The sequence below is a fragment of the Lepidochelys olivacea genome (genome assembly GCF_965140295.1).
Source record: "Lepidochelys olivacea isolate rLepOli2 genome assembly, chromosome: 1".
NCBI lineage: Eukaryota > Metazoa > Chordata > Testudines > Cheloniidae > Lepidochelys > Lepidochelys olivacea.
In genome coordinates, this window is record NC_140411.1 from 4,613,420 (window position 1) to 4,630,563 (window position 17,144).

Genomic DNA, 17,144 nt, shown 5'->3' on the forward strand with positions numbered 1-17,144 from the left:
ACACAATGATTCTAAGAAGATTTTGGGGTGAAAAAGGATAATTAGCTAAACATGAGCTCCCAGTGTGACCCTGTGCTCAAAACAGCCCATGTGATCCTGGGATGATAAAGAGGGGGGTATCAAGGTAAGGGAGCAAAGTTATTTTACCTCTGTATTTGGCACTCATGTGACAGCTGCTGGAATCCTCTGTCCAGTTCTCGTGTCCACTATTAAGGATGGCTGTTGATACACTGTAGAAGATTCAGAGAAGAATCACAAGAATTAGTAAAAGATTAGAAAACCTGTCTTATACTGATAGACTCAAAGATCTCAATCTATTTAGTGCAACAATGATGGTTTTGGGATGATTTGCTAACAGTCTGCAAGTACCAGGACTGGGAACAAATATTTAATAATAGGCTTTTGAGCCTAACATACAGAAATGTAAAATGATACGATGTCTGGAAGTTGAAGTTAAAGAAATTCTGACTGGAAATAAGGCACGCATTTGAGAGTAATTAACCACTGGAACAATTTACTATGGTTCTCGGTGGTTCTTCATCACTGAGGAAGTTTAAATCTAATTTGGAAGTTTCTCTACAAGATCTGCTCTAGGAATAATCTTGGGGAAATTTTCAGGCCTGTATTATACAGACAAGAAGATCACAATAGTCCCTACTCACCTTGGAATCTATGAACATGTCCCCATAGGTCAGCTGATGGCATTTTGCCTGCAAGTTAATGCCTGAAATTACTGAAGGCATTTTTTTCTATTTGTGACCATGCTGAATTTAGCCCCATGCAGACAAATGGTCATTAGACTGCAATGCCTTGGAAGTGTTACGCTGGTTGAATATTTGATGAGGCTGTGGGATCCCATGAGGCACTGCATGGATGAATGTTTTAGGTGAGAATAATTATGACTTGAGCCACAAAATCTCTGCACTGAGGAATAAATGTACAACCCTTGCTATTAATGACTAAGAGGGGTGGCTGGCAAATGGTCCCAGAGCATCCTTTCTTTACTGTCTCTGTCCAAGTGGCGCACTTTTTCAGTCAGCCTTCAGGGGCTCCTGCACATGACAGCTGCATTGATCTAGGCCCTCACATTTCCCATAGTTACCGCTCTCATTATGTAACGTGGATACTTCTCAAATTGCCAGTTGTTCCCGTGTGGCAGTTTTTGAAGCACCCTGCAGTGAGTATGGGTGTAACAAGAGAAGCTCTACAGGTGTGATTAGAGGCCCCTCACCCCCAGCAGGGGAGAAGTTGTGGGGAGCATGGGGCGGCTCAGAGGTTGTGGGAGCCAAGGAGGGCTGGGGAGCACGGAGAAGACACTGGTGACCAGTGTTACGAATTACACCTGAGAGGACACGCACACAACTGCTGCGAATTATACCTGGTAGGACACGCACACAACTGCTACAAATTACACATGGTAGGACACGCACACAAATGCTGTGAATTACACCTGATAGGACATGCACAGTTCGAATCTAGGCTGAGGCACATAAACAAAGTCCACAACTGAAGAGTTCCCAAAAGACACTAAGTTTATTACCCTGGAGCGTGGTGCCCCCCTGCTAGCCAGGAGGGGACCCTGAATACAGATTATACAAAGGTTATATACTTTTTAGCAAAGCATGTTGCCCTCGTGCATCGGAAACCTTAGCCAATAAACAAACCCTTGTCTTATCTACCACCTATCCCTGCTTGGTGCATTCCTCGTGCTATACCAGTATGTTAATTACACAACATGGTCCTAAAGCCATGCATCAGTAACCTTTATTATCAGGATGGGAGGCCTCACATCAAGGCCAAGAGACAGGGAGTTAGAGACTGACAAAAATCAGATACTGGGAGTCAAGGCAGGCTGGAGACAAGGAGGAGGATTTTCACAGGGATTCAGTATCTAAGGATCACTCCTCCTGGTGTATGATGTGCTGGCATTTAAACAATGGTGGGCCCCAAACCAAAATGGAGTCACATGTGCTAACTTTTCCTTAACATCAGCGTGCTGTTGGAATCGGCACACTTGGAATTGGAGCTGGGGAAGCAGATACAGATGGGGGGGGGAATCAGAGTCTGATAGGAGATTGGTCCAACTGAAGAACAAAGATCAGTCACTTCACCAGTAGAAAGATCAATTGAAGTTACATAATTAACGTTCAACAACAGCCATTGGAAAGCAAGCTGAGTAATCTTTGTGACACCTGGACTGCAGTTCTGTGGTTTGGCAAGAGAAAGAGACTCTGACACCCACCCCAAAATACACTCCGGACAAAGAAAGGTCCCGCCATGCCCTCACAAACTCCAGTGCAGCCTGCCTCTCGATGTAAACCCTGCTCCTTGCCCCATAACCTCAGTGCTCCCCGCCTGCCCATGTACCCCCCGCTTCATCCCCAGAACCCCCGGTGCTGGCCACTTGTCCATGTAGGTTCCCCACCCCACAACTTTCAGCCCTGTCACACAGTTATACCCCTTACCCAAGACCAAAACCAGGTGCCAGTCCCTACAATGACAGCTCACAGAAATAGTTCCTCAGACGAAGGTTAAACTCAGTGACAGCCTGCACTGTGGAAAAGGGGGAGATCAGCCTGGACTGCCTTTCTGGGAGACAAAGGAAACCCCACCAGCAGCTCAGCCTGTGCAGGGAAGGAGAGCAGGACAGACCTGGCAGTAGGGAAAGAGGAAAGGAAGATTAAAAGGAGCCAGTGTGAGCCACTCCTCTTCAAAATGACACAAAGCATTAACGTACTGCAGCCCATTAGAAACGCGGACACCCCTTCCTGAGGCTGCTTTTCCATGTTAGCAATTGATGATGTTACTATGAGGCAGTAGTGTGGATCCTAACAGGAGGAAGGATGGTCCAGATGCGGGGTGGTGTCAGAGACAATCTGCTACAGTGCCACTGTGATCTGGATACTGCACGTCCTCGTCCCCCCATATGCACACACAGACCTGGATCTGCCACAGTGAGATTTCTAACCCCACCTCGCTTCTTCTGAGCCAGAAACATGCTTTTCTCTTTACTGCCTTTTGATTCTTCTCTTCCTCTCCAGAAAGAGATATGCAGAGGTACGAAGAGAACAAACCCCTCTCTGTCCCCAACAAAAAGAATTGTTCTTCTAATTGTTCTGATCCTCTAAGCCTGTGGGTTTAAGATTTGAGCAACTCTCCTGTCAGTTCTTCTTTGGTGCAAATGAGCTCACCCATCCATAAAGGCCACAGAATGTCTGCAGCTTTAGTCACTGGAGGATCACGGTTGTTGTAAATCAGGTCATTTATTTAAGTCCCTACCTGTGAATATAGGGTATATCTCAATGGGCCAAAATTTCACCCTTTAACCTGTTTAACTTTCATCTCGGAACTGTGGAAATTACAGATACTGGTCAGGCTGGAGAGAGTGCTATTCTCTTAGGGTGTTGAAAGTGTCTGAAGGAACCACCAAGTTTATGTGTCCTGCTGAGACCAGGTATGAAAGATATGGATTCCAATAGACATGGGCCCTGATTTTGCTTTCAGGGAGGCCAGTGTCAATTTGGAGTGACCCACTGAACACAGAATGTGCAAGCAGAATCTGACAAGGGTGTGACCCACTCTTGTGTTAACAGAGACACCCACTACAGAGGCCTTGTCTGCACTTTCCAACAGGGTGCTGTAGTTGCTGAATTGGAAAACTTGAGCAAATCAGAGAAAAAACTACAGCACCCTAAAAAAGAAAGCTACTCAAACAGATAGAAGGACACAGTAAGAGACGAGGAACTGATCTTAAAAAGAAATATTTGTCTAAACTATTTCCAATACAATTATACTTCCAATTTTACCTACTAAATCACTTGGTCTTTCTGATAATGCTAAATAATTTAAGTCACTGTACTGATAAATTCCTGCCCAGATGCATTGTGACATGAATCTTGAACCCTTCCTGAGCCCTAACCACTAACTTTAATGCAGAAACAGGCAACTCACCCAAATCCTGCTCAGCAGAGAGAGGAAATAAACTTACAGTGACAGGGCAGCAGAGCCCTGAGAATCAGTGTATGAATCTCAAAAGCCTGACACTCAGAGTGCTGGGCAGTGACCTTTATCATTTCCCTGTACGACTCCCTGCAGACTCTTTGATTGGCCAGAACTCCCAAATAATTCCCTCAGCTCCATGAGCAGTGGGAAGAGTAAAAAAAATAAACCCCGGAGAACTTCAGCCTGAGAGCTTCCCCTGGGAGGGAAGAAAGAATTTACGGATAACAGGGGCTCAGATGGTCAGGGCAAACTGTGTCTTGCAGACATTTCAGCCTAGAAATGTCTAGGGCTTTTTAATGTCCTGCCACCTTCACTATGTGTGGGAATGCTGCCAAAAGATATAGGACCAAAGCCTGTTTTCAATTGATCATAGCAGCGTACCACTTTATATCGCCCAGGCAGTTGTAATATCCAGTCCATTAGCCTCTGAAATTCATTGCCACCCTGTAGAGGCCAAATGACAGGATGTTGAACTGATGCAAGCCGAAGGGCATGGAAAAGGCTTCCTTCTCTCAGGATTCTGACATCATGGTGCTTCCGAGTATACCTTTGTGCAGTCTAAAGAGGATATATATCTATCAGCTCTGAACTGTTCTAATCGATCTTCTAGTCTCTGGATTGATAAGCATGAAATTTCAATAGCGTGTTGATCTTTCCAAAATCAATGGGGTGTGTTTTTTAGGCAGGTATGCCCTGCTGGGGTGATAACACAGTAGAAAAGGAATCAAATAACTGCTTTATCTGGATCTTTTGTTCAGTCTACAGTCCCTCCCCCATGCCTGTGTAACAGGTCCCTGGGGGGCTAATTTGGGCTCCGAATGGTATGAGTTTGATGGGTTGTTACTCTTCCAGGGCGAAGTAGGAGCCATGGGGATTGTTGCACCCCTCTGATCACCCAGCAGGGCTGGCCCTTTTTCACACTGTTTTGCTGGTGATCCATGCTCTATCTCCCAAAAGGACAGCAGATAGTGCCCCACAGCCAAACTGAGCTACCTGAGGGCTTACCTAAGCCACCCAAGTACAAACAGCAGACGTCCGGTGTCAGAGAGCTTTTCCTTCAGCCTCTCACCTGATTCTTGTCACACAGAGAGAGAGTAGAAGACCAGAAGTGCCAAGTGCAGGTAATGTGATGCTTATTCATTTTAGCGTCCAGCAAGCATGTGTTCCATAAATCAGACGCAACAAAACCTTGTTTCCCAGTGTCCCAACGGCATTAAACATAGTCACAAAGTCGCCCAAAACATTTGTAATGAAAAACAATAGCATTATTATATTATTTATGTCTAATTGCATTCAGTGACGGTAGTCAGTGTCCACATTTTCTGTTGAATTAGTTTGCTACGGTTAGCCTTTATTTGGTTTATACTCCAGGTTTCCTGACGGACTGGAAGTAAAAAATAATCAGGTAAATGTCATTCACTGGATCACTGTACAAATGATAAAGAAGTTCAACATTGTAGTTTCTTACTTTTCTCTTCGCCTGTCTCAAACTGGAGTTTCTGTTCACCAAACTGATAAAGAACCTTTTTCACACGGGGAGTAAGCATAGCCACAGTGCATCAGAAAGCAGTAGTCTCTTCTGGTAGTCCAAGAGTTATGGAAAGGCCACATGATAGGGTGTGTGAGTTTGGGGGCTAAGAGGAGATGCTGAAAGAGGTGAGGTGATGGCAGAAGAGAGGGAACTCAGCAGTAGAGAGAGCCCTGTTGGGTGATGTGGTGATAAGACATTAGGTGTGAGGAACTTCTCAGACTGTGAACCTCTACAATGCTGAGCTCAGACAAACTGGGGCAGGGCACCCTTCATGCCCCAGGTGATCACATTCTGCAGGTGTATTTGCCCAATTTGTCACGAAGCTCTTTGGATTTCACCCCATAAATTACAGGGTTGAGCATGGGGGAGATGAGGAGATAGAGATTGACCCAGATGATGTGAACGTGGGAAGCAATACTCTGACCAAAAAGGTGTGCTAGGTTGACAAAGAGGCCTGGAGTATAATAAGTCAGCATCACACAGATGTGGGCTGTGCATGTATTGAGGGCTTTCTGGTGGGCTTTCTTGGAGGAGATTCTGAGGACGGCCCTGAAGATCAGACCATAGGACAGGACAATGAGTGACAGGTCTAACACGCTGACTACAAACATTATCACCAAGCTATATGTCCTGTGGAGTGTGATGTCCCTACATGATAACTTCATCAAAGCTATAGGTTCACAGAACGTGTGGGGGATAACGCGGTTGGCGCAGAATGGCAGCCTGCTCAGGAGCAGGGTCATAGGCAGAATGAAGAGAACAGCTTTGATCAAACATAGAATCCCTATCTTAGCTATTTGTCCTTTCCTGATGATGGTGGCATATCTCAGAGGGTTACATATGGCAACATAGCGATCAAAGGCCATTGTCACAAGGATGGCTGAATGCATCACAGACACCATGGAAAGGAAGAAAGTCTGGGTGAGGCAGCCACCCACAGTAATGCCTTTGAAATTGAACCAAAATATAAACAATGTCTTCGGCACGACGGCAGTAGATGTGGCGATGTCTGTTAGCGCCAGCATGCAGAGCAGCAGGTACATCGGCTTTTGCAGGGTCTGCTCTTTGCTTACAACATACAGAAGCATAACATTTCCCCACAGGCCAAGAATGTAGAACATTGTGAAAGGGATGGAAATCCAGACATGGGCAGCTTCCAGGCCAGGGATGCCCGTTAGGATGAATGTTGAAGTGTTAGAGGCGGTGAGGTTGAAAGGTGCCATGAAGTTCTCAGTGTGTCAATCAGGCTCAGAAATGCTCCAGGTTCCTGCGAAGAGAGAGAAGCACAGAGAGGGGGGTTACACACTTTATAACAAAGAGTAGGGTAAATATTTTATTGTTATTAACAGTTTATAAAGGGGAGAGAGAAGTGAGGTGGTAACATTTACAGACGACACAAGATTATTTTGGTTATAGTGAAGTCCAGAGAAGTCCTGAGATGGAGCTAACCAAGCCATGTGAAACCCTGCTCTCAGTGCAAGCACAGAAAGAAACTCAGCAAAACTCTGGAATCCAGGAGGAGTGGGGTGGGAAATCATACAGAAAATACAATGTCATCAGATCAATCATTCAGTGTTTCACCATCCTCTGGACTCCCCTGTGTCTGATCGGGCACCTTTCTCACACCGGATATTGCAGAACTAGAGGGCATCAGGAAAGGGCAAAGAGAATAATTAAGGGCTCAGGGCAACTATCATAAGGGGAGAGGTTGAAAATGTTGGATTTGTTACTTTACGAAGAAGATGAATGAGAGTGGGCATAAAGTCTATAATATGCTGACTGGTACAGAGATTATCAAGAATGCGTTCTCCCTGTCTTATAAAACAAGATCAAGTGGACATTCAATTCTATGGAAATGTGGAAAAATGAAAATAGATAAATAAAGAATGCTTTCTACACTTAATGTCAAAATAGACTGAGGAACGCCTTACCTGAAGAGGTAGTTGAGGCCATGAGGTAAGCAAGAATCAGCAAGATTTTGGACATTTACGTGGATAATGAGACTTTTCAGTAACAATAGTGAGAGCTAAATAAATATTTTGGAAAGCCTATACATCCACATGTTTCAGGTCACAAGCCAATCTCTAGCTGTTAGGCATTAGGGTCACAGCCCCTTGATGGTTAAGTCACACCCCCTCTCCCTCCCCATCCACCTACTGGTAAGTTTATTAAACCTTCTTCTGCAGTACCTGAGGCTGTCACTGTCAGAAGGAGGACACTGGATTAGATCGACCATAGGTTTATTTCACTCTGCCATTCCTATGTTGGAAACGAGCCAAGTTTCCTCATGCTGGCCTATGACTTTGTGCTGAACAGAATGGGCCTAAAGGGTGCAAGGGTCTTTGTTATTTAGGCCAACAGGCCTGCATCTCTGTTACTTCCCCTGTTTCTTTTGGTGAGACGCACCCTTGCTGACAGACAGCTTTTTCTGAGTTATAAGTTGCAGGTATTAACCGACAAGTGTAAGTCACCAACTCAGATACTATCCATTCTCATGTCTGGATATTGATGAAGTTTTCAGATGATACAACAATTGGAGGATGGTAAATAATGAAGAGGTCAGGTCACTGATTCAGAGCAATCTGGATTGGTTGGTAAACTAGGTCAAAGCAAAAAATATACGTTCTTATATGGCCCTGTAGATATATACATCCAGGAAGAAAGAATGTAGGTGAAGTTTACACAATGGGGACTCTTGTGGGATTGAACAATATTTGGGGCATGAAGGGATAATTGACTAAACAGTATGAGAGAAGTAGCCGTGTTAGTCTGTATCCACAAAAACAATGAGGAGTCAGGTGGCACCTTAAAGACTAACAGATTTATTTGGGTATAAGCTTTCATGGGCAAAAAGCCCCCTTCATCAGATGCACGGAGTGGAAATTATAGATACAGGCATAAATATCCTGACACATGAAAGGAAGAGAGTTACCTTACAAGTGGAGAACCAGTGTTGACAAAGCCAATAGAGTCAGGGTGGATGTGGCCCACTCCCAGTCCCAATTCAAGCCCAAATTAATGGTGTTATGTTTGCAAATGAATTGCAGATCTTCAGTTTCTCTTTGAAGTCTGTTTTTGAAGTTTTTTTTTTCTTGAAGGATGGCCACTTTTAAAGTTACCATTCCTGATGTCTCATTTCTGTCCATTTATTCTTTTATGTAGAGACTGTCCGGTTTGGCCAATGTACTTGGCAGAGGGGCATTGCTGGCACAGGATGGCATATATCACAGTATATGTGCAAGTGAATGAGCCCTTGACGGTGTGTCTTTTGTGCTTGGGTCCTATGATGATGTCCCTAGAGTAGACAAAGTTGGCAATGGGGTTTATTGCAGGGAATGGTTCCTGGTTTAGTGTTTCTGTGGTGTGGTGTGTAGTTGCTGGTGAGTATTTGCTTCAAGTTGCGGGGCTGTCTGTAAGTGATGACTGGCCTGCCTCCCAAGGTCTGTGAGAGTGAGGGACCATTTTCCAGAATAGGTTGTAGATCGTTGATGATGCGCTGGAGAGATTTTAGCTGGGGGCTGCAGGTGATGGCAAGTGGTGTTCTGTTATTTTCCTTGTTGGGCCTGTCCTGTAGTAGGTGACTTCTGGGTATCTGGCTGGCTCTGTGAATCTGTTTCCTCACTTCCTCAGGTGGGTATTGTAGTTTTAAGAGTCCTTGATAAAGACTGTGTAGGTGTTTGTCTCTCTTGGATGGATTGGAGCAAATGCGGTTGTATCTAAGGGCTTGGCTGCAGACAATGGATCATGCGATGTGTCCTGGATGGAAGCTGGAGGCATGTAGGTAAGTATAGCCATCACTAGGTTTCTGGTATTAGGTGGTATTTATGTGGCCATCACTTATTTGCACTGTAATGTCCAGGAAATGGATCTCTTATGTGTACTGGTCCAGGCTGATGTTGATGGTTGGGTGGAAATTGTTGACATCCTGGTGGAATTCTTCAAGGGCCTCCTTGCTGTGAGTCCATATGATGAAGATGTCATCAATGTACCACAAGTAGAGGAGAGGTGCTAGGGTACGAGAGCTGAGGAAGATTTGATCTGGGTCAGCCATAAAAATGTTGCCATCCTGTGGGGCCATGCGGGTACCCACAGCAGTGCCACAGACTTGAAGGTATCAATTGTCCCTAAATCTGAAATGGTTGTAGGTGAGGACAAAGTCACAAAGCTCAGCCACCAGGTGTGACATGGCCTCTTCAGGGATACTGTTCCTGACGGCTTGTAGTCCATCCTTGTGTGGAATATCGGTGTAGAGGGCTTCTACATCCATGGTGAGCAGGATGGTGTTTTCAGGAAGATCACCGATGGATTGTAGTTTCCTCAGGACGGCGGTGGTGTCTCAAAGGTATCTAGGAGTGCTGGGAGCGTAGAGTCTGAGGAGAGAGTCCACATAGCCAGATAATCCATAGTCCGGCCTGTTCGTGATGCTCTCCCAGGGTGACCCTGTGGCCGATGTGGTCCTGGGATGGTAGCGAGAGGAATCTCAATGAGGGGTAAAAACGTTATTTTGCCTCTGTGTGTGGCATTGGCACCACTCCTGCTGTGAAATGGTGCCCAGTTCTGGCGTCCACGATTCAAGATGGACGTTGACGCACTGAAGAAGTTTCCGAGAAGAGTCACAGGAATTACTGAAAATTAGAAAAAAATTCCTTCTAGTCATAGACTCAAAGAGCTCAATTTATTTAGTGTAACAAAGATGGTTAAGGGGTGACTTGATAACCGTCTTTACATACCTGCACAGGGAAGCAATATTTAATAATAAGCTTTTCCACTTTGCATACACAGGTGGAACAAGATTGGCTGGAAGTTGAAGTTAAAGAAATTTGGACTGGAAATAAGGTGTACCTTTTTTATGAGTGAGAGTAAATAACCATTGGAACAATTTACCAAGGGTCTCGGTGGATTCTCCATCACTGAGCATTTTTAAATCAAGGTTGGATCTTTCTCTGAAAGATCTGCTCTAGCAACAATTTCAGGGGAATTCTCAGGGCTGTGTTTTACAGGCCTATTCTGTACAGTTGAGATGATCAAGATGGTGCCTGCAGGCTCACGCCTGAGCTTACTGAAGGCATTTTGTCTATTCGTGACTCTGTTACATTTTTCCCGATGAGGAGTAATTCTCATGTGCCTTGGAAATGTCACACCAGGTGTGTATTTCATGAGCCTTAAGTGTCCTGTGAGGCACTGCATGGATGAACATTTAGGTGAGAAAAATAATGATTTGACCACATAATATCTCTGCACAGCAGAATGTACGTACAACCCTCCAGACGAATGACTAACAGAACTGGCTAGTAAGTGCTCACAGAACATCCTGGGTTTAACGTCTGTGCCGCAGTGACCTACTCTTTCAGGCAGCTACCAGTGGTTCCTGCACATGGCACCTGCATTTATCTAGGCCCTGACATGTCCCAGAGTTGCCTGCAGGAGGGAGAGATGTTGTGCAGATTAAATGGAACCAGCATGAGTAACTCTTCCTCAAAACAACACAAAATTTTAATGTATTGCAGCCTGTTAGAAACCCAGACATACCTTCCAGAGACTGCTTTTCATGCTGACAAATGCTGATGTTTTCACAAGATTGTAATGGGACTGCTCACGGAGGAGGGATGGGAAAGGTGTCAGAATCAATCTGCAAGTGTGTGGTCCATGTTATGTTACAATCTGAGATACACACATACCCCCTGCCCCAGGAGGCCTTGTTACGCCTCTTCCGTCTCTGCATTAGGCAAGATGTCCATTCCCTATTTCACAAAGTTTCAGAACTCCGTGCATTGAGAGCAGGATGCTGCGTGTCACTCTCCCATCCCTCTCCCCTCCGTGCGTGCATCTGCACGCATGCACACACAAACACACACACTGTGCATTCCTTGAGCTATCCCAATGATATTTCCAACACTGCCTCTAAGACAGAAACATGCTTTAATTTTCACCGCTTTTTCGGTGCTTCCCATCCTCTCCAGAACCAGAGGTGTAGGCGCAGAGAGGGAGCAGACCCCTTTTCCCCCCGACCAAAATATTATAATCCTAATTGTTTTCAACCTTTAAGCCTATGAGTCTGAGATTTCAGCAACTCTCCTGTCAGTTCTTCTTTGGTCCAAAAGAGCTCATCCGTCCTTAGAGGAGACAGGATGACTCCAGTTGAAATCACTGGACTCTCATGGCTGGTGTAAATCAGGTCCTTTATTTAAGTCCCTACATGTGGATTTAAGGTGAAATCCTGACCCTCTTAGGAGTTTTTCCCTTGAACTCAATGGGAAGAGTTTAAATTTCAGCTTCGAGCTGTGAAAATCAGAGTGTCGGGTCCTGCTACAGAAACCACTCTTCTATTAGGGTGCTGTACCAGTCTGAAGGAACCCCCAGTTCATGTGACGCTCTGAGACCAGACGTGAAAGATGGGGCTTGCAAAATACTCTTTGGGGCTCTTACTTAGCTCTCAGGGAGGCCAGCGTCAGTCTGGAGTGAGCTACTGAAGGCAGAATGTAAGAGGCGAATCTGGCCAATGTGTCACCCATTCTTGTTGTAAATCTTTCGGTAACACAGATACCCACTGCAGAGGTTTGGCTGCACTTCCTAATAATGCAGTCAAGTTGCTGAATTGGAAGAGTTGAACGAATGAGAGGAAAAACCACACAGCCCCCAAAAAAGGAAACTACAAAGACAGACAGAAGGAGACAGAACGAGACAAAGAACTGCTCTTAAAAACAAATGTTTACCTAAACTATTTCCAAAACATTTGTAGTTCCAAGTTTACTAGGAAAATCCTTGGTGTTTCTGACAATATAAACACTTCAAGTTCCTTGTGCTGGTGAATTCCTACCCAGATGGTTCTTGACTTCAACCCTGAAATCCTTCCTGTGCCCTTAACTATATCTTTAATTCAGAAACAAGCAACTCATCAAAATACTGCTCAGCAGAGACTGGAAATCTCCTTACCGTGACAGGAACACAGAGCCCCGAGAATCAGCCTATGAATCCAACATGTCTGAAACTGTCTATCCTGGACAGTGCCCTTTATGGTTCCCCTGTACAGTCCCTGCGGACTCTCTGGTTGACCAGGACTTCCAGTCAATTCCCTTGGCTCCATGAGCAGTGGGAGGAGCAGAAATTAGACTCTGGAGAACTACAGCTTTAGAGCTTCCCTTGGGAGTGAAGAAATAATTCGCTGATACCAAGGGCTCAGATTAACAGGGCAAGCAGAGTCGTGCAGACTGTTCAGCCTAGCAATTGATGGTGGCTTTGTATTCTGGCATGTAATATACTGCCATCCACACTATGGGGGGGAATGCTGCCACAAGACATGGTACCAAATATAATTTTCAATTAATTAGAGAGATGTTCCACTGCATATCCCCCGTAAAGTTGGACTATCCAGTCCATCAGCCTCTGAAATTCATTTCCACACTGTGGAGGCCAAATGCCTTAATCATGAACCGATGCAAGTCCACTGGGTGAAAAAAGCGTTCTTCACCGAGGAATCTGGATAAAAGATACTTGCCAATAGCCCTTTGTGAGATCTAAAATGGATATATATTTGGTAGGTCCCAACTCTTCAAATAGTTCTACTCTCTGCATCGGATAAGCATCAAAATTCAATTCTGTGTTGATCATTCAGAAATCGATGCAGAAACAGGTTATGCTATCCTGGGTTAGAACTAACACAAAGGGACTTCTCCACTCACTGTGTGATTCCTTCACCAGTCCCCCGGCCAAAATGACCTGGAGTTCATCGCACATGGTATCCCACATTTTATGAGGGAACAGCTACGGAGTTTCCCTGATCTGATGCCCAGCAGCCATTTCAGAATGGTGGTATTTTAGGTGGGTGTGCCCTGCTGCGGTGAGGACATTGTGGTAAAGGAATCAAATAACTGCAACATGTGGATTTTTTGTTTAGGCTGCAGTCCCTCCAACATGCGTGAGTCACAGGTGCCAGGAGAACTAATTTGGGCTCTGGAGGGTATGAGTGTGACTAGTTGTCACCCTGGGGTTCAGTGTGGCAGCCATGGGAACTGATGGACCCCTCTAACCACCCAGCTGGGCTGGCCATTTTGCTCACTGCTTTGCTGGTGATCATGTCTCTCCAGGTCTTGTTATCACCCAACACAGAAGTAGATGGCGATACACACCCAAATGGAGCTACCGGAGAGCTAACCTAAGGAACCCAAGTACAAATGGAGGACATCAGCCAATTTCCATGCTCCCCAAGTTCTACTACGGAGTATGAACCCATAATACTATGCACTCTGGAGGGGTCTACACTGTCGGCTCATTGGTAGATTTCTCCCTCCCCTTGATGTGGAAAGGCTATTCTACAGCCTGTGTTAAAAAAACTGAGATTTTCCCCAGAAACTTTGCTCATAGGCAGAGTGGTTTAGATAAATCACAAAAGAAATTGAACTACAGAAATATATATTTGAAATGTTTATAAGTGATAGCAAAGAGATCAAAGCAGGTTACATAGCAAATAAAGAAAACTGAAACTAAGCCTGAGGTATTAGATAGATTGACTATGAATCAACAATTTCTCACCCTGGCTGGGAATACAAGAAGCGCTCCAGGAGGTTCCCATTCACAGGTCAGAAATCCCTTTTGGCCTGGGACCAGCACTTCCTCCAGTTCCGTCTTTGTTCCTCAGATGTTTCCAGTTCTCTTGTGTGAGGAGTGAGACCACTAGATGCAGCCACACCCCACCTTAGATAGATTAAACATAGGGCAGGAATCCTTTGTTACAAAAAGAGTTCCCTGCTCACTTTGTGGATAAATACAGGTACCCAAAATGTCAGTGTCAGTGTCCTGTGGTTCGGTCACATGCCCTTGCATGCACTCCTCGGTCCAAAGACTGTTTGGAGTATTCTCAGGAAGACTCACCAGGTGAGAGATAAGCTGTCCGATGTCTAATTGTTTCCCCTAATGGTGAATTACCCTGAATAGGTTTTCACCATCAGCTTTCTAGACTGGAATCATTTTGCTTAATGGGTGTCCCTGAGAAGTAACTACATTTGAAATACAGGCACATAGTGAATAGTCATCATGTCATATACAAAAATGACACATTCACTCAAACAGGATAATCATTTTTAGCAAATCCTAACTTTTCAGATGACACCTGACAAGTCCTAACTTGTCAAATAGAAGAGAGATTAATAAGTCTAGGGCTCTCCCGCTTGGAAAAGAGATGGCTAAGGGGAGATATGATTGAGGTCTATAAAATCATGACTGGTGTAGAGAAAGTAGATAAGGAAGTGTTGTTTACTACTTCCCATAACACAAGAACTAGGGGTCACCCAATGAAATGAATAGGCAGCAGGTTTAAAAGAAATAAAAGGAAGTATTTCCCCACCAAGTGCCCTGTCAACCTGTGGAACTCCTTGCCAGAGAATGTTGTGAAGGCCAAGACCGTAACAGGGTTCAAAAAAGAACCAGATAAATTCATGGAGGAATTCAAAAATTCTGTTTGCCAGAAGCTGGCAATGAGTGACAGGGAATGGGTCACTTGCTGATTACCTGTTCTGTTCATTCCTTCTGGAGAACCTGGCACTGGCTACTGTCAGAAGACAGGATACAGGGCTATATGGATCTTCGGTATGACCCAGGATGGCCATTCTTATGTTCTTAGGTTCATAATCATACAACTATGAAGAACATGATGTTCAGGGTCACATTGAGGGTCTGAGGAGGATCCCCTTCTAGGTTTTTAAAAGATTCAAATGATAGCAGTAAACCACAGTAGAAAACATGAGTCCAAATATACATACCAAATGATGGGGTCTAAATCAGGTCTTAACACTCAAGAAGGAGATCTGGGGGTCATCGTAGATTGGTCTCTGAAAACATCTGCTCAATATACCACAGCAATCAGAAAAGCTAACAGAATGCTGGGAACCACGAGGAAAGTGAGAGATAAGAAGACAGAACATACGATAATGCCACTATGTAAATCCCACATGGTGAATACTGAATGCAGTTCTGGTCTCCTCATCTCAAAAAAGATATATCTGAAATGGAAAAGGTACAGAGAAGGAAATGATTAGGGGTATGGAACAGTTTCCATCTGAGGAGAGATTTAAAAGACTGTGACTTTTCAGCTTGGAAACAGACAGGATGTGATAGAGAGCTTATGTATTGTGAATGGTATGGAGAAAGTGTATTCAGAAGTCTTCTTTACTCCGTCACTTAATGCAAGAACCAGGGGTCACCCAAGGAAATTAATAAACAGCTGCTTTTAGCCAAAAGGTTCAGGGACTCTGTCAGGGTCGTCCCCCCCCCCCCACAAACACACTCTAAACTCTGGGGTACATGAAAGGCCCTCTAAGCTTATATTCTACCAGCTTCAGTAAAAACTTCCCCAAGGCACAAATTCCTTTCCTCATCCTTGGATGGTATTTCTCCCACCACCAAGTGATTTAAGCAAAAATTCAGGGACTGGTCACTTGGAATCGCCCTTCCCCCAAAATATCCCCCAAGGCCCTTCACCCCCTTGCCTGGGGAGGCTTGAGAATAATATACCAATGAATTGCCTTAGCAATGTGAGTACAAAGCAGATCCTTTGTCTTCAGGACACTAAAATCAATCAGGTTCTTAAAAGAAGAACTTTATTATAAAGGAAAGAGTAAAAAGAATCACAATTCCAAAATCAGGATGGAAGGTAACTTTACAGGCCAATAATAAAAGAAACAGGAAAAGATAACCTAAAGCATTTCCTTGCCTACTTACAATTCCTGTGGTTTAGATGGATTATTCCAGGTATATTTACAGGAGATGTTGTAGCTGCTTGGTTTCTCTCTCCACCCAGAGACCTGGGTCTCCCCCGGTGAGATGTTCAACCCCGCCAGGTTTCCTCTGAGCCAGAAACATGCTTTTCTCTTTACTGCCTTTTGGTTCTTCTCATCTTCTCCAGAACCAGAGATGCAAGGTACAGAGAAAGCAGACCCCTCTCCCCCGCACAAAAAGAATTGTTCTTCTAGTTGTTCTGAACCTCTAACCCTGTGGGTTTGAGATTTGAGCAACTCTCCTGTCAGTTCTTCTTTGGTCCAAACGAGCAAACCCATCCATAGAGGCCACAGGACGCCTCCAGTTGAAGTCATTGGAGGATCACAGTTGTTGTAAATCAGACCATTTATTTAAGTCCCTACATGTGAATGTAGCACCATGTCAATGGGCCAAAATTTCACCCTTTCCCTTGTTTATCTTTCAGCTCTGAGCTGAGGAAATTAAAGACACTGGTCCTGCTACAGAGAGCGCTATTCTGTTAGGGTGCTGACAGAGTCTGAAGGACCCCCCTCCACCCCAGTTTATGTAACATTCTGAGACCCGGTATGAGAGATGGGGATTCCAAAACACATGGGCCCTGATTTTGCTTTTAGGGAGGCCCGTGTCAATTTGGAGTGACGCACTGAAGGCAGAATGTGAGAGCAGAATCTGGCCAGTGTGTGACCAATTCCTGTGATTAACCCTCTGGTAACAGAGATAACCACTGCAGAGGTTTTGGCTGCACTTCCTAATAGGGTAGTAAAGTTACTGAATTGGAAAACTTGAGCAAATCAGAGAAAAAAACTATAGCACCCCAAAAAAGAAAGGTACTCAAACAGATATAAAGACACAGTATCATAGA

At 44.6% G+C, this 17,144-nt stretch overlaps 1 protein-coding gene across 1 annotated transcript; it reads right to left on the reverse strand.

Moving 5' to 3' along the window:
- Nucleotides 1–5,817: 5,817 nt before the first annotated feature.
- Nucleotides 5,818–6,756, reverse strand: LOC311514484 (olfactory receptor 52H1-like; the record flags this gene model as incomplete). Its single annotated transcript, XM_084617051.1, has 1 exon — nucleotides 5,818–6,756. The coding sequence occupies one exon, from the start codon at nucleotides 6,754–6,756 to the stop codon at nucleotides 5,818–5,820; it is 939 nt and encodes a 312-aa protein (XP_084473177.1).
- Nucleotides 6,757–17,144: the final 10,388 nt, after the last annotated feature.